The sequence below is a fragment of the Poecilia latipinna genome, unplaced genomic scaffold (genome assembly GCF_001443285.1).
Source record: "Poecilia latipinna isolate Pla-1442-1.1 unplaced genomic scaffold, P_latipinna-1.0 Scaffold3258, whole genome shotgun sequence".
Taxonomy (NCBI): Eukaryota; Metazoa; Chordata; class Actinopteri; order Cyprinodontiformes; family Poeciliidae; genus Poecilia; species Poecilia latipinna.
In genome coordinates, this window is record NW_015115874.1 from 1,146 (window position 1) to 19,331 (window position 18,186).

Below are 18,186 nucleotides of genomic sequence, written 5' to 3' on the forward strand. Positions count from 1 at the left end.
ATTAAGTGGGGCTAATTTGCAGAGCATCACCCCGATTAGCTTTTCACACGTCTCTTTAAATTACTCTTGTACTTTTTTTCCCCCCCTACTTTAGAGCAGAAATTAGAAGTGCTGCTGAGGCACTCTGGCAGGATTTTTAACGAGCTGAAAACCCATCGGCTCGTTTACGGGTCGTGGCTTCACATTGCTAATGTGTTAATGCGAGGCTTGTTTTGGGTTCGGAGAGTTGGAAAGTGACAGAATCCCTCCTCCTCTCCATCGCGCCTCAATTAAATTGGCGGGTGGAGGAGGGAGAGGGGATCCTCAGCTCCAGCCTGTCTGTCTCTCCATCACACCCTAAAGGCCCAGGCAGGTATATATTTAGAGTGCAGTCGTCACACTGAACCCTCTAAATGTTGGGAGCGCTTCTCCTTTGCAAAGGTTCAATTAACTGTGTGAGAATCAGTGATGCTGCTGGGCTGCCGTTCCCTCTGTTTTTTTTGGGGGAGAAGAGTCTCGTCCTTCTCATCTTAATTCACGTCCTTCAGATGAAAAGCGGCTCTGACCCACCCCTCTCCTCTTTTTATCTGTTGTCTCTTGTAGCCTTTCACATCCCCTCATGCTTCTTTCATATTAACATCTCTCTCATGTCTCTTTTATTTTGTTTTTACATGAAAGGCACAAGTGTTCTCGAGGTGAATATGAAGCCCTATTTGAATGAAACCAGAGTTATGATGATGATGAGGGTGCCGCCGAGTGTCCACAGATGTTTACCCTAAACAGGAGAACGCATTAGGCTGATTTATGCTGGTCTCGTTCGCCTCCTCAAAAAGTAGAGCGACGTGTCAGATCGTCAACCGGCGACTTGTCGAGTAACCCAGATGTTTAGATTAAAAAAGTCACTGTTTTTCTTTTTCTGGGTCGGCATAACGCTTGCAATGTTTTGCATCCCTCCGAATCCATGGGAAGCAAAAATGTAGCAAAGAATTCACTTGATTGCAATGAAACTTAAACATTTTCTGGCAGATTTCAGTCTGTGTGATCGCCTCTGAGTTCTTGTCAGGAAGAATGGGCCAAAATTTCACCAAATTAATTATGGGAAGGTTAAGGGAGGTATCTAAAAATATTATTGCTTAAAAGGACCATTCTAGCAAATTTGTCAGCTTCTGAATTGAGGTTAAAATATATATTTTTGATAAATCACTTGCTGGCATCTAGCAAATGAAAAATTTCCTAGTCCTAACTAACCTAATACAGAAAAACAAAAGTTTTTAGTGCATATAAACATGTCATCTAATTTCAGGTGTTCCACTTAGGGGGAAAAAAAAAACATTTAAGGGAATGTGTAGGAGCGCTAAAAGTGATACAAATCAGAATGTAACTGATTCTAGTTCCTTTTTATTTAAATTTTGGTCTTTCGAAAAGCCTTAGTGAACCACATTTTTGCAGTGAAAGAGCGGTTCTGTGTTTTGCTACACCCTGTCCTACCTGCTCTCCCGATGTAATTACATTACCCTGCTTATCCAGTCTCAAACTAACTCTACTTAGCACTTTGATTTGATTACTTCTGGACAAATGCAGCCGCAATTAAATAATTTTTGCCCACATACTACATGCTCTTATCCGTTAGCGCGGGGCTCTTTGCGTGGGCGATGTCTATTAAGTCGATAAATCAAAAGGACGAGCTGTGATGGCGAGCCCGGATAAACGGATTGAGCGTCGTCGTGGATGGGGCAGAATTAGAATGCTGCGGCCTGCTGCCTCCCGTCTAGTCAGGTTTGATTAATGGACTAGTTTTGAAGGGCAAGGGCAAATGAAGGCTTTTAGCATGGCATTAGAAAAAAACACAAAAAAAACAATAACAGACCGGCATGAGAAAGCCAAATAATCTGTATGCTTGTATAAGCTCGTGGTTTTTAATCCCTTGAACTCCATTGTGTGGTTTAAAAATGTCATAAATAGGATGGGAATAGTCTTTAAAGTAATGACTGATTGTCTTGATGTCTCTGTTTAGGCAAAAAATTTTCATAAACTTATTGCCATATCTCCTCCCCTGCTTGTCCCATCCTTTCATCCCTCCCTCCTTCCTGTTCAGGATGGCTCACGTGCCGGTCGGGAGAAAAAGAAGACTGTGTCCTTCAGCAGCAGCCTGGCGGAGAAGAAGATCAGCAGCGCTGCCGGGTGTATCCACTCCATGGTGCGTCTGCAGCTGTGTGACCTTCCGAAAAAAAATAAAAAAATAAACAAGAGTTACACGACTGTACATGAAATATTTAATGTTCCACACACGCATCAAGGGCTTTCCGTTTTGTCAAACACCCGACAGAGCTTGTCAACAGAGTTTGGGAGCTCATGTGAGTGACGGTCGCTTTCATGTCCCGTCTTCCAGGTCGAAGGCAGCGAGCTGAAAAAAATCCGCCCCAACTCTCGTGTATATCAGCGTTACTACCTTCTGGACGCGGGCCTGCAGGCTCTGTTCTGGGAGCCGTCCAAGAAGGAGTCGGACAAAGCGCGGATCTTTCTCGACTCGATACGCGAGGTGAGTTTGTTTTGCTCAGAGTGCAGCAACAGATCATCGGACCATCAGAGCAGCCCTCCCTGGCCTTTCCTTTATACGTGACCTTTGACTGTTTTTCAAGCTTCAGAGATATTTACAACCTTTTTGAGGGCAGCAGTTATTTTGGTTTATATGGCGTCTGACGTGAGGTTTTATGAATCACAAATTCCAGGTCCGGACAGGTCGTAACACGGAAACCTTCCGCACCAGTGGAGTTTATGAGCAAATTTCGGAGGACTGTGCATTTTCCATCATCTACGGAGAGATGTACGAGAGCTTGGACCTGGTGGCCAACTCTGCTGAAGTGGCGAACATTTGGGTGACTGGTCTAAGGTAAGGCAAGACGGACAACTGAAAGCAGATTTGGCACTTAAACTGTACAAAACTCATCGATAAACTTACTATGTAAGCCTCAAGGTTTGTGAGACATAAAGTGGACTTTGAAGGTTCTGAAATGAAAAAAGTCATTTCAGAACCTTCAATGTATCAAATAGTTTAGAATTCCAAAGGGAAAGTTTGGCACAAAACCACCACTGAGCATCTCCAGAAAAATACCACAACGAAATATGGCCATGAATGCATCATGCTCTGGGATTATTTTCAGATGGAACAAGGCTTTTAGTCGAGGTGGTTAAAATCGGGAACTAAATGCAACTAAATGAGTCATTTTTGACCCAAAATCTTCAGGTGATTGGACAAATGTCAGAACCTCGGAGGAACTGTATCTTTCGAGAAATCAGAAAGTAGTCTGCAGAAAGGACAAAAGACAATCTACAGTGGATGAACAGTCTCTGAAGGTTGTGTCTCATCGAGTAAACTATATCAGAAATGAGTAAAAAAAAAAAAAAAAGTCTCATTAGAGAACCGACTCAAGATATGTGCATACTGCTGCATGTTCTAGGGTTTGGCTTGCTTTTTCCAGTGGGTCAAATCAGGAGTTTTGGTGGGTTACTCTACTGGCCTATTCGTCTGAATTTTGCCTGTTTTAAAAGCCACTGCCATTGATCAAGATTGGCATTCAAGCAAATTCTCAGCCACGCGTCTCTTGGAAAGTTGGGGGTGGTGGGGGGGGGGATTGTTTGTTTTCCTGAAAACAAAGTAATGTCTCCTGTTAGATAATCGGCGCTCTTCCATCTCTTATCTGCTTCTAGGTATCTCATGCAGTACGGCAGACACGCCCTCGACATACTGGCCAACAGTCAGGACAGCCTTCGCCTTCACTGGCTGGAGCAGTTGTTTTCCTCTGCCGCCGATCAAAATAAACAGGAAGTCATCGAGGAGGGGATTCCCTTGCAGTCGGCTGTTAAGTTGGTACAAAGCGTGAATCCTGGAGTGAGCAGCGGTAAAGTGGAGCACAGGTTTAAGGAGATCCAGAGACTCCGGGAGAAGACGGGCAATGAATCGGGCTCTAAAGACCACGCCGAAAACGAAAAGCCGTCGGCGAGAAAGGAGCAAGTGACCAAGCAGGAGTTCATTGAGGTCTTCCATGACTTTTGCACCCGTCCAGAGATCTACTTTCTGCTGGTGCAGTTCTCCAGTAACAAAGAGTACCTGGATGCAAAGGACCTGATGAGGTTCATAGAAGCTGAGCAGGGCGTGGCACAAGTGGGTAACATGAAACGATGCATAATTTCAGAAAACAGGTCAAATGTAAAAATGTTCCTTTTTCTTGGATGACAAGCTCTTGGTCTAAGACTTTTATTCCTCCTTGTAGTCTGTAATTTCTCCATTTATTTCTCGGTCTTAATTTTTTTCTCCATCCAGGTGAGTGAGGAAATGAGTCTGCAACTCATCCAGGCCCACGAGCCGTCAGAAGAGGGTCGGCAGCAGGGACACCTGTCACTGGACGGCTTCACCAGCTACCTCACTTCGTCAGAGTGCCACCTGTTCGACCGGGAGCATGACGCCATTTGTCAAGACATGTCCCAGCCTTTGTCTCACTACTACATCAACTCCTCCCACAACACCTACCTCATCGAGGACCAGTTTCGAGGTCCCTCCGATAAATCCGGTTACATCCGTGCCCTGAAGATGGGCTGCCGCTGCGTGGAGGTGGACGTTTGGGACGGCCCCGACGGGGAGCCGGTGGTGTGCACGGGTCACAGCCTTTCCCGTCCACTGGCTCTGCATTCTGTGTTGGAGGCAATTGCAAAGTTTGCGTTTGTGGCGTCGGAGTACCCGTTAATTCTCTGTGTTGAAAATCACTGTTCGCTGCAACAGCAAAAAGTTTTGCTGCAGCATCTCACAAGGATATTGGGGGATAAACTGTATAGAGATCTACCAGCTGAAGGGGCTTTGTACCTACCGTCGCCAGAGGAACTAAGACATCGAATCCTGCTGAAGGGTAAAAAGCTCGGGCCAGATTCAGATGGGGAGGTGAGCGAGGAAGATGAAGGAGCAGAAATGAGCCAAAGGATAAAAGTGGTAAATGCTGGCGGAACCGAGAAGGACGTTGTGCAAAAAAGTGTCTCTCTCACATCTGTCCCTCAGTCCAACATGCCTCATCCTTCCCCCAAACGTTTCCAGCTGTTGCGGGAACTGTCCGACTTGGTAACTCTATGTCATTCAGTTGGCTTTAAAGATTTTAAAACTTCCTCTAAGGCTCAAAAGCCTTGGGAACTGTGCTCTTTCCACGAGTCCCTGGCTTTGCGTCTGGCTGGCGACAGCCCTGGGGACTTCGTCAATCACAACAAGCATTTCTTGTCTCGAGTCTACCCCAATCCCATGCGCATTGACTCGAGCAATATGAATCCCCAGGACCTGTGGAAGTGCGGCTGTCAGATTGTGTCAATGAATTTTCAGACGGCAGGACTGATGATGGACCTGAACACGGCCTGGTTCCGGCAGAACGGGAGCTGCGGTTACGTGCTGCGTCCGGCCATCATGCGGCAGGAAGTGTCTTACTTCAGCGCTGACACCAAAGACACTGTACCGGGCGTGTCGCCACAGCTGCTGCATGTAAAGGTAGAGCATAAATCATTAAATAATAAATTATTATTATGTGCTGGAAATGATTGAGATGCTAGCATCCAGTTTCAAAACATTGGCAAATTTGTTGATCAAACTACATTAAAAGTAACAAATATTAGGGAACTTGAATAAGAGCTAGGGTGTGCTTGACAGTCAAAGTATGAACTTTACAGACTGTATCAATTTCAGTTGCATTATTATAACATTGTATGTTTGTAATGGATAACAGTGTTAACTTTCTGGAAATTACAGGGGAATTTCCTGAAACTTACAGATTACTTTTCAGAAATGCTTATGGAACCCTACAGGGTACTTTTCTGTACTTTTATGAGGTAGTTTTTCATAAGTTATTTGTACGTTTGGACACCTGTCTTTTTAAAGTAACCTCAAAGTTCAGGTGTGTGCAAAAACACAAGCCACTTTGTCCTCTAAACTAATAAGTTACAGGAAAGTAACGTGCACATTCCTGATGGTACCATGTTACGAGTTACCTAATAAAACAATTAAAGTGAACGGTAAGTTATAGAAACTATTCCCAAAATTCTGGAAAGCACCACAGAGAATTTGAGTCGCTTGATGATGCAACTTAATTTCCAAAAGTATCATTTCAAGTTCAAGGAGCGTTACCTCTAAGCTCTGGAAAGACTCACTGGAGTTCAGAAAATGGTCACTTTGTAAATCATCTCATATTACAGCTTGATGTCTAGAAATGATGACTGTAATTTCCAAAACGCTTATCTAATTAAAAGTAAACCTAAAATGTCAGATGGTAATAATTTAAGGAGAAATTACCAAGTTAAAAGTCAGTTCTTCTCTTTGCCAACCCTGTCAAAAGTTACTAGTCAGTTCCAGGATTGTAATTGTAATCTTCTAGTTCTAGAAAGTCCCATGTTACAACTCACCTCGTTGTAGGTAAAGAATGGGCTGCGTATGTGTTGCTACCATGTGGGCACTAAAAATGATTGGTGTTTTTCTTCCAGGTGATCAGTGGCCAGAATCTGCCCAAACCAAAAGGTTCTGGGGCCAAAGGGGACGTTGTAGACCCATACGTGTACGTGGAGATCCATGGCATCCCAGCCGACTGCAGCGAGCGCCGCACCAGGACGGTGAGGCAGAACGGGGACAACCCCATCTTTGACGAGAGCTTCGAGTTCCAGATCAACTTGCCAGAGCTTGCCATGGTTCGTTTTGTGGTGTTGGACGATGACTTCATTGGGGATGAATTCATAGGTCAGTGTGCTGGGTCTATTATTGGAAAAGGAAATCTCTTAATTGTTCATATCCGTACAGCAAACAAAGAGGGTTTTTTTTTTTTTTTGGGTGGAATGTGATCTAGTACAAAAAGGTTTTATTAGTGCACATAAAACAGGATGTGATGCAACCAGATGTGGAAATACCTGTTTCCGGTGGCAGTACTGTGGGAAATGTTATTGTTGTTGTTGTGTAGATGTCACAACCACAATACGTCCAACATGCTATGTGAACAGAAAGAAACATTCAGGTTAGCAATGACCAGCTTTTGCTTTGTGACGCTGCAATTAAAGTAGTTCTCAACCACTGCAGGCCAGTATACTATACCACTGGAGTGCCTCCAACCTGGCTACCGACACGTGCCCCTCCAGTCCCTCACTGGGGAGGACCTTCCACACGCCAAGTTGTTTGTACATGTGGCCCTCACAAACCGGAGAGGAGGTGGAAAACCTTACAAAAGAGGCCTCTCGGTACGAAAGACTCGAAAAGGGAGGGAGTACACAGCTCTGAGGGACTTGGGAGTTCGGACTGTCGACGAGGTTTTCAAGATGGCCGCCCCTCTTCTGAGAGAAGCGGCAGACTTGAGAGGTAACATGCAGGTGAGGAAACAATTCATGGAATATGTGCTTCAATGTAAGGCTTAGATAAAACATCTCAACAAATGTACAGACTGCTTGTTATCTGTAGAGCGGTATTTCTGACATAATGGAGTGTTGAAGATATGTTTCAGATTAACAGAAAAAAAAAAAAGAGAACAAAGGTCGGCTGATAGCAGAGGAGTCCTAAAGACTGGTGTGACTGGATTCCAAAAAGGTTTTATTTAGGAAATCTTCAATATCAATCTTCATCTCGCATCTTTCAGTTTTGTGGAAAGCAGCAAGCAGTGGAAGCTTTTCAGCAAAATCTATGTGCAGAAAGCCGTGTAGATAACGTGAACTATCTGACCCTTTTTACTTCTACTCAACAAAGCAAGTTAATATCATTTTAAGACTTGGTCATAAATGGATTTGAAAATAATAAGAAATTGGAACAAACTACAGGAAGAAGCTTTAAATACCAGAGGCCCCTGAGTCCAATTTCAATTCAGATGAACTGGAAGGGCCTCACTTGGAAGATTTCCTGTCCATGTGACTCTGCTAATCAAGTCACCTCTGCTCACTTTTTTTTTTTAATCAAAGCTTAACCACTTATAATTTAAGCAGAGTCTGACAATGGCATAATTTGCAGTGAAATTAGATTACGTCTTTCTGCCAAATCAAACACTAGCCAACATCAGCATTGGCGTCAACACCACCCGAAAGCAAAACGTGGAACGTAATGACCTCGTGTGTCCCTGTAGAAGATTTACACCAGTCGGGCTTTTAATGGCCGACGCAGATTTCCGGTCTGTCTTTAGGTTTTTCAGATTTTCTTTCTGAAGACTGTAAAACTTACAAACTAATTCGAGTAAGTGTTCTCTTAAATCAGCCATGAAATGTGGCAAACATTAATCGATGTGTTACAGATCTCCATCGGTCAGAGCCGATGAAGGTCAAAGTGGCCAGTTGTTAGTTCTGCGCCATTTAAAGCGAAGCCACAGTTTGTCCACTGCGAACCAGTCGGTTTCTTTAATCTTGCCTTTAGCTTCGGCTTTACTCCACCATTAATCACTTCAATACACTCATAAACACATACAGTTCAGTTTGGTAATTATTCAGCAGAATCAATATTCACTCCAGTGTGAAATATTATTCAATATTCCTTTTCAAAACGTACTTCATGAGCCAGTCAGTCGGTTTGGTCTGTAAGTGCCTGTATTAATTATGCCAATTAAACTGTCACTAATACGAGATTGCCGGTGTTCACGCCGTTCGGTTTCTTTCGAACCTCCGCAACACTGCTGCGGCAGGAGAATAAATGATTTCTGAAAGGAAAGACAAACTGCTTTGTGGAGAAAATAAATCAAGTCGGTAACGGGAAGGAGGGGAAAAAAAATCTCACAATTATCCCGGGTTTATTTGTTTTGATACTTTCTACAAATTATGTTGAGTTTCTGTCAGCCCACAGAAATACAACTGAAACCAGATGTTTACGTGTGAAACGTATCACACACTTGTGATATTTATATCAGGCTAAAAATGTCTTCTTTTTTTTCCCCTTTTTTTTTTTAGATCAAATAGGATACAAAATTATTTATATTCTCTAAATACTTAAATAATAAGACTTTTTTTGTTGTTTTTTTTCTCAGAACTCCGTTGCAGTATTCAGGGAGCTGTGTGGGGTGTCGGCTGTGGCCAACCTCATGCAGTGTGTGCTGGCCCTGGGCTCCAGAGTGTCGGGCCCAGAGGGGACCCCGTTACTGCTGTTTGACCTGAGAGATGGCTACCCCACGCTGGAGCCCCAGGGGCCCCTGCCGGACGTCCTGCGCCGAGTCGTCTCTACGTACGATACGGTGAGGAAAGAATGAAACTTGGAAAACGTGTGATCAGAAATGAAAGGGGGAAAAAAAGCAAATGACAAGAAATGGCATGCGAGTCGCATCCCTCCCCTCTGACTCTTTGACCCGACAATCAAACGCTTCCTTTTTGAGGCAGCTAGCTTCGAAGTACAAAGTGAGCTTTCATTGTCGCGTCGCAGACAACACCCACCACCCTCCGTTTGTCTTCAGCTTGCCGGCAACATCCCCATGTTGGCGCGAAGCCTCCGTGTGTTTCCACCCAAATAAACCACAGACTTCCACCGAGCACGGAGGGGAAAGTCGTTCACCAGATTTGATTTATGGAATGGTTTCTAAATATACGCGACCGGGCGTCAGGCGATGGGGAGTTAATTTGCAGGAAAAAAAAAAAAAAGACTGAAAGAAACAAAGAAAACAAAGGCGTATCCGTTAGTTACCGTCTCACAGACCGGCAGTGGCGGAGGCATAAATCTTTGTATTCAAAAAGGTTTAAAGCTGCTTTTATTTACCCTTGCTTATGTTTGGTGTCGGTTTGTCTTTTAATGTCTTTCTTCCCTCTATATTCTTCCTCCCTAGTTTGTTTTGGCTGAACTTGCTCCACTCCAGTCGCTCTTTAATAAGTGGGTTTCATGCAGCTTCAATGAGGAAACTAGCCTTTTTTTTATTATTATTTTTATTTGTTTGAAAACATAGTTTTTTTTACACTTACTGGGTAAACTATAATCATCAGCCTAATCTGACAGAAAAATCTAGAAGAATGCTAACTTTATTGTAAATGGAGATGGTTTGGGTGGAGGGGGGAAAACCATGGTGAAAATTTGTTGGTTTTGTTTTCTAACAAAATAAATATTGCCACAGCTATTGGAACCTCATTTCACGTAAAGGGATCAGAGTAATTGCTAAAGCAAGCTGAATTTCAGTCTCATCTGATAGAGCAGGATTCTGATAAAGTCCCTGTAGCTGAACCTGCCACAATAAGCAACAAATGAATCGCACGATGAATTAAAAATGACCTCGATCATTTTGGATTTATATTTTTTTGAAGGGCAATTTTGTTTACAGAGACTTCATAACGCATTTTCTTCTTGGTTTCGGTGGTGTGTGTGGGTTTTATACGAGTTTTATTTATTGCTTTTGGTTGCTTTGTTTTGGACATTTAAAATGTTCTTTACTAAATTAGTTTATTGATCTTTGAGAGGACGAAGTTGCATTATTATGCCATTATCAGTAGAGTCCTTGAAGGTTATATCATCATTTGTGGCATTAATTTCTGAGACAATTTATCATCCAGCAAGATAAACCATGACACGCCTACCTGTAGATTTTAGCAAGCTGCCGATATTTACATTTGAAGTGGTAGGACAGAATGGGTTTTTTTCCTGGCGTGCTTCCCAAACAACTAGTTAGTATGCAAAAAGCATCTGAGGGTTCTTATAGAGGTTGAGTGACCCCAAGAGGCCACTTTTTGCCAAGACTGCCTGTAAATGTTTATTTTTTATTTTTAATGTTTATTTTACTTTAAGTATTTATTTATTTATTTTTTATTTATTTTTTTTGAGGAATATCTTGGGTGTGAAGATGCACCGCTGATGTGCTGCAGGTTCTGAGACAAGAACAAGTTGCAAAGTTGAAATGCTCTTGATTACGGTTTTCAGTGCACAATCTGGGACACTTTAAATCGCCCCACAGCTGTTTATCAGCGCTGTGCATCTAGCTTGTGGGACCGCAGGCCTGTGCACCGCGGGTCTCAGCTAGCACATACAAGTGGGTTAGTCCGTGTCTCCAGCCGCTTCCGTTCCAGCTGAACGGAGCGGAGCTGCAGAAGCTCGCCCCGCCGCTGAATACCATTAGCATAGATTTGAATGCGATTTGGCTAAATGGATTCCTCGCCTGAGTCCCCGACACACGCAGAAAGGAAGAGTCAGGAAATGAGAATCCGATTATGCACTTCTGGTGGAATTTGATCTGGTTTTCGGCGATATGAGGTAGTAAAATCCCTTATTTGCTTGAAAAGAGCGTTTCTTTTCTCTCTCCCCCCCCCCTCTCCCTCCCCACTCGGGGTCCAGGCTTTCTGAAAGGACGTGTCTCATTATTCAGTCAGTCTCTGCATGTCATCCATATGTAGCTATGTGCGTTCATATAGTCGTACTTTGAGTCTAAACTCTTTTTTTTTTTATTTCTTTTCCAATGTGGAGCAGTAATTCCGTGTGTTGCAGAACACATTGACGTGTCTTCCATTTAAATGATTCTTGCTTTTTCATTTTCGTTGTAGATCCACCAGCTAGCTCTGTTATGTTACACCCAATAAAAGTTTTGCAAATGTACCTGACGGTAGGATTTTATCAGCTAAATACCGATGCGATTTATGGCCCCCTGTTGCTAACGGAGTGTCCGTTTCCTGTTTTCCCCACCCCCAGATGGTCAACGCAAGCAAAGCTGTGGTGGAGTTTGCAGATGCAATCTATGAAAAAATCCTGCACATACAGACAACGGGTGAGTAGGTGTTTTATGATGGACATAACTCCAGGGGAAACTCATATAACCGGCTCGTGCTTGTGAGAGCTCCCACGCACGATGCTTTGTACTTCATCTGCTTCTTTTCATTTTTCTTAAGTTTATTCTCTTCTGATCAAAGCTATTTTACCATCATGTTTCTCAACTTTGATTTATTTTTTTTAATTTTTTTAGGCTCTGACTTATTTTTGTGCGATCTCCTTCCTTTTTCTGTATTTTATTTTAATTACTTTATAAATGTCTTTTTTTTTTTACCTCATTTATGCTGCTTTTTGATTTCTAGTCCCCATATTTTTTTCTTTTTTTTAAAGACATTTTTAGGCATTTGCAACCTTTTTTTTAACAGTAATTGGGCACCAGAAGGAGAGAGATGAGAAAGACGTGCAGCAAGTGTTCTAAAACGGAGACAAACAATTTTATTTTTCAAGATAAGAATCGGGGATGTGTTTTTATGAATCTTCCTAGGCCCTTATATCCCTAAATAAAAGCCTTATAGATTACCTAATTGGTAAATTGAGTTCACCTGTTTGTAATTTAACCTCAGATGACTCAGGCTTGGGTCCAAATGTAAGATTTTGGATTTTTTTTTTTTTTTTTCCGTTTGGGCTACTTTGCAAAGAACAATTGGTTAGACAGTCGGGCAAAAACTGACCCCAAATGATTTGCAATTATAATTTGCAATGAGAGGCGGCTCTGTGAATTATTAGCTGAGTAAGGCTCAATCTAAAGGCAGGTCGCACACTTTTCAGATTTGTGAAAAGCCTTAAATCCTTTCCCCTCTAAACTCACGATTCTGCACTGTCACGATGGTGACTTGTTACATAAGACCCCGATGAAACGTCACAAAAAAACGGGAGAAAAAAAACCTCAAGGGGTATGAATCATTTTTGTAAGTTACTACTAGGTCACAACTTTTGCACTGGTGTGGTTTATATGCATGTTTTCTGAAAGCAGCAGGTTTAAACTAACATCACCGTTGCTTCTCCGTCACTGAAATCCGGCCCGTCTTTGGTTTCTGGCATGAGCTTTTTGTTTACTTCAACAAGGGACAGTTTGGGTTGTCTGACTCTTAACAGCCAGACTTTTGCTGTATCAGACAAGAGTCAGATCCTCCTTGGGCGTATATATCGTACATTTTGTGTATTTGATGTTCAGAAATGATGATCAGTTGCTTGTTTTGGGGGAACGGAAAAAAAAAAAAAAAAAGCGAAATGTTTCTGTAGAGTCGGGGTTCATCTCGGGTCACTGCGTAAAGCTGAAGGCAATCTGATTAATGTTGTTTAACAAATCTGGAGACTCTTCTCTCCGAGAAAACATCTCTCATTCCTCTTCGTGGGTTTTTGTTGAACCGACTTCTCTCATTTAACACTTTTACCTTTTCTGCAGCACGGCCGCGATCCCATCTTGCCACCCTGAACTCTGGATGAATCCTTTATTTCACCGGCGGTCACATGTAAACAGATTTAAGTTTGCGATTGCTCAGCCCTCCCTCCTCCCGCCCGCGGGAGTCGGCCCACTGTTTGTATGTTCATCTGATTATGGAGCCTGGAGCCCGATGTTCTGAACAAAGCTCTTCCTGTGTGTTAAGGGCAAAGATGGTGATCAGGTGATCCCCAAGGCGGAGGTCCACTCTGTGGTCTGAAAGGAGGGCGCGCACCGGAAGAAGGCCTATATGGGTCACTTGGAGGGGAAGCATGGGATGGCTGGTGGCAGAGATGGATGTCTGGAAGTCACATCAGGGCAGAGAGAGGAAACGGAAGGGGGAGGGGAAGGGGAGAAGGAGGAAGGAGAGGAAAGATGTGCTGCAGCTTCAGACGAGGTTCAATCGTAAAAGATTAGATTAGAGATCATCAGGATGTTTGTGACACTCGTAAATGTACTATGCGACGTACTATACGGACCTTTTGTTATTTTCGTTGTATTACAAGCACGTCGTGAGTATTGTGTACACTCGTACCATTTGTAACACAACAAACGATAAGAAACGACAACACGAAGGTGCGGCCCGAGCGTGCGTTGAGCGCTTCCTGAGCAGCAAAGTGAGAAATTAAACTGCTGCAGGCAAAGTGACGAGCAGATCTTAATTGGTTGGAAAGTCTGTTTTTTAAATTCGGTGTTTCCAAGAAACGGCGTCCTCATCTGCTAACGGTTTTTTCACACCATCCCATATTCGTCGTCGACCTTTTCTCAACCTCGGGCGATCAGCTGTTCTCCCAGTCTGGCTGAGCGATGTACAGCACAGTCCTCTGAGCCACACCAGGAAGTGTAACAAACAACAACAACAACAAAAAAAACACCAGGATTTGAGAATTTTTTTCTTTCTTTTATCATTTCCTCCTCCGCTTCAGATGTGCAGGAAGTGGAAGTGATGAAATGCGTGTTACATCCTGATGAGTCGGCCCCGACGCTTGCCGTGTCCTGCGGGTCAGACGGGACTCGTTTTTTTGTTTGCATATGCAAAAAAAGCAACAAAACAAAAAAACAAAACGTTGTGTGTTGTATGCATGCTTTTTTTTTTTTTTTTTTTTCCCTCGGAAAGAAGCCAGCAGAGGGAACAACACTGCTTTGAGTTACCTAGCAACTGTGTGGTAAAGGTTATTATTAAGGCAACTTATGTAGGTGTGAAAATGTGAAGAAGGGACTGGTGTGTGTGTGTGTGTGCAGGTGTGCGGTCATGCTTACAGACATTTAAGGTGCAGAGAAGGAACCGTGTGAGGAATCGAACTCGCCCTCAGTCTGCTCACCCTCCTCTCTCTGCATGCGCGAGAGAAAGAGGCCCACAACTTAGCATGCTAAACGTCAAGGTTCTGGCTGATGGCTCGCTGTGATGCCTTGCCCTGTGTTAACCCACTTTTGGGTTTCCATGGTAACAGCGGGACGGTGGCCCGGGGCGGCCAGAGGAAGCCAGACACAAGGAAACAACTTGGTGCGCACACGCTCTGAGTAGCTGCAGGCTGGACTCTGAGATCCTGCCTTGTTGGAGGGTTGTTTTTTTTTTTTTTTTTTTTTTTGTTTTATGCAGATTTCGTCATACGTTGCTCAGATTTCCATGCTCGTCTTTGCTCAAGTGTTGTGAAATCTCTTCATAGTTCTGCCTCTGATGTCTGCAAAGTATTCACCCTGGTTTTGACTTGTTTTTCCTTTGCCTCCAGGTAAAGGGGTTTGGAAAAGATCCTTGTGCGCGCACATCTTTATCAAAGGCTGATTCTTGTTTGCTGTTTTTTGAAATAATAATTCATAGTTGTATGGCTTCCGTGTTTGCACAAGCGCCGCCAGTTCACCGTGATCCGCAAATTTATCCCTAGACATTTTCATGTCATCTCGCATTAAAAAATAAAAATAAAAAAATAATTAAGCTTGTCCAGAATTTATCGGATGAAGTTTGGTGCAACGGTTTTACACGCTTTAAGACATTTTAACGCTCCTATAAATTACTCGCATTTCAACCAGTTGAAATATGTTAAATTTCAGTACAAAACTTCACAGTCAAAAGTTCAGACACAACAGGGTCACATTTAGTGCTTTGCCGTCAGAAAGAAAAATGACTGGAGGCTTTTACAAGTGGTTCATTTAGTCCTTTAAGTCTACCGTGCATCCATCAGCTCAGACAGGGTGTGGCCGTTTCTTTTTAATTTGCCCTTTTGAACTGCGAATCTAAATGACAAAAATGGAGCTTTTGAGAAAAAAAAAATTCTAGCTGAAAAAAAAATCTTTGGTCGTGAGAGTAAAGTGGAAAAAGTGCCTCGACAATTTCCTCGTCTCATCCTTGCCGTCTCTTAAACACACAAATAATAAAATAGGGGTGGAAAAAAAATAAGTTTGTTTATTCTGTTGGTGTTGATGGTTAGAGCATGATCCTTCAATTTAAATTCCTACACATAAAGCGAAGGCAAAGGCGTTGCAGCCAAGTTAAAACAAGCCGAAGGGCTGCCCGTACACACACACACACACACACACACATGCTGAGCACAACAAAGATCACCTTGAGGGAAACGGTTGCGCTTCCTTTCTGCAAGAAATGTATAAAGTTTGTTTCTGGAAAGTTGGACAGTAAATCTTGCATTTAGCCCCAAATATATTGCAGTAAATGGCGCCAAGGTTGGAAGCAGGAAGCTTGCTGCACCCGTTCATGTTTAAGCTAGTCTTAGAATGCAGCACAGCGACCTGCTGTTGGAATTTCAAAGGGTTTCAGTTAAAAAAAAAAAAAAAAAACTTGAGTCATTGCTTTGAACGATGTGCGCCTGATTAGAATCTCATTACCGTTGATTTTTCCAGAAGTTTTCCTTGAGTAGGTCGTCTTCCTCGATGCCTGTTGAAAACGGAGCAAGGGGGACTAAACGAAGCACCAAAAAACCAAGTCTGGCCACGTTGGACGTTGTGAATTGATCCACACCCTCGATCCCGACACACACGCTCTATTCAGAATGGGAGCTCTTTAAAAGTGACCCAAGAGATTTTGACAATCCCCAAATTCCCAATCATTCCGTCATGTTTGGACACATGTAAACCTTCTTTTTTCGCCCACTAGCCATGTTGGCATAATAATATTCCCAAAGTCATAATGTTTGCATTTTGTTTTTTTTTTCCTCTGTAGCGATGGAGTTTCATGAAAAGCTGCAAAGCCTGGCGATGAAGGAAGGGCTGAAAGGCTCCAAGGTTAGTCGAGCGCTGGAGAGCTTCAGCTGGAACATCACCATCCTGAAGGTGAGTCACTCATGCCCACACTTTGAAGGAAAAAACAAAAAAAGAAGCGTCACGTAGGAAGTTTACTGCGACATCTTTCTGCCTCCAGCTTCAAAATTTCACAATCCCTCCGATCGCTCCTCCTCTTTTTTGCCTCAGGGTCAGGCTGACCTGCTCAAGCACGCCAAGGCCGAGGTGGAGGAGAACATGAAGCAGGTGCACGACGCCGCTCTGACCGGAAACCTCAGCAAGAAGGGGGGAGGACTGAGGCGCGTCCGCTCCCAAACGGGACGAGGTCCGGATGACAACTCGAGCGCCTGAGACGCCTCGCCTCAGCGACGCGACCACACTGCTGCCATATTTGCTGTGACGAACTTTTCGCGCACCGCCAGAGGGTTCTTGAGCTCCGAGACCGACAAACGTGTTCATGAAAAGTAAAAATCTTGAATATACAATCAGGGCGATGTGCTGCCGGAAGGAGATCCTAGAATCGCAGCGGCGGAGAGATGAATGTAGTTAGACTTGAAGCCAAGGTTCTGCTGTTTGTACTGTTGTAAACCTGCCAAATGTTTAACGATCTCTCTCTCATGTGAACTTTTTCTAGGTTTAAAGTGTGCCATTTTTTACATGCCAACCAGTGAGGTGGGTCTGTCAATTTGTTGTTTAGGGAACAAACCAGGTCAGGTAACAGGACGCCTTGCCCTTTAAGTTAAAGAAAACCTACTCTGTGTGTAAATCTTTAGATATTTGAAGTCTTCAGCCATCGTTGTGCGGACCAGTGGAGCCTCGTGTGTCTTCAGCTTCTCTCTTTTTTTTTTTTTTTTTTTACCGAGTGCCGTTTTGCTCCCGCATTGCTGCTCTAAACTCAGTTGCCATGAGATTGTTTTTGCACCAAACCTCACCTTCCTCCCCTCTCCTCCCCCTGACATCCCCTTTTAAATGTCTTACAAACAGTATTCTATATTTTTGTATTTCCCAGAATCCCCTGGGCCCCATGTGCTACTTAAACCCTTCTTACTGTACCTGCCATACCGATCAACTCGAGGTGTTGATTTCTGCCTCCAGGGAACCGATGCCGTTGCCATCGAAAGCGTTTACTTTGCGTGCAAAACACTGTACAGTATTTTAATATTTGATTCTATCCTTTTGCTGTAAAGAATATTTTGCATAAGTTATTGATGCTGAATGAAGAAAAAAGAACAAAAAAAAAAACATTCCAGATGCGTATTGGTGTTGTGGCAGTAGATCAAACTCAACCGGTAACGGTCAGGATGGAAATAAACACTTTTTTTTTTTTTTTTCCAAAGTGACTAATGCTTGTGTGTGTTTTACTCTTTATTTTTCTGCAAGCTCTTTCTAATATTCATTCATTTTATCACGACATAAGTTGTGTGTGGGGCTGAGAAGACAGCTGGGGACGCTCATCTGCTGGGTATGGGTGGCAGACATATGGCCCTCTGCATATGTGCTGTTAAGCTTAACGGAGCTCATTTGTAGCTTGAAGAATTCATTGGAGGGGGACGAAGGAGTCGACATTAACGAGCAGAATGGTGAAGTTTTGGCACGTCTCACCGCAACGTTTATTTTTCAAGTCCTTTGGAGTTTTGCACCAAATTAGAGTTGTTCCCATACCTCGCAGGACTGACAGAATTATGCCAAAACCTGGTTTTCCTCATCCAAGATGTAATTAAGTATTCAGATTTCATTTTCCAACACACCATGTGGTAACTCTGCAGAGACGCAGCAACTCCAGACGTCTCGTCTTCCAGAGAAAATGGTGGTGGTAAATAAATGG

The 18,186-nt window shown here is 43.2% G+C and overlaps 1 protein-coding gene across 1 annotated transcript; it reads left to right on the plus strand.

Moving 5' to 3' along the window:
- Window positions 1-1,993: 1,993 nt before the first annotated feature.
- On the plus strand, window positions 1,994-17,701 carry LOC106940510 (inactive phospholipase C-like protein 2; the record flags this gene model as incomplete). Its single annotated transcript, XM_015023273.1, has 11 exons — window positions 1,994-2,176; window positions 2,369-2,518; window positions 2,709-2,869; window positions 3,688-4,141; window positions 4,301-5,500; window positions 6,487-6,736; window positions 7,070-7,356; window positions 8,985-9,188; window positions 11,612-11,687; window positions 16,303-16,412; window positions 16,551-17,701. Coding segments are annotated over 11 exons (3,237 nt in total), but the record flags the coding sequence as incomplete, so codon positions are not given.
- Between the last annotated feature and the right edge of the window lie 485 nt (window positions 17,702-18,186).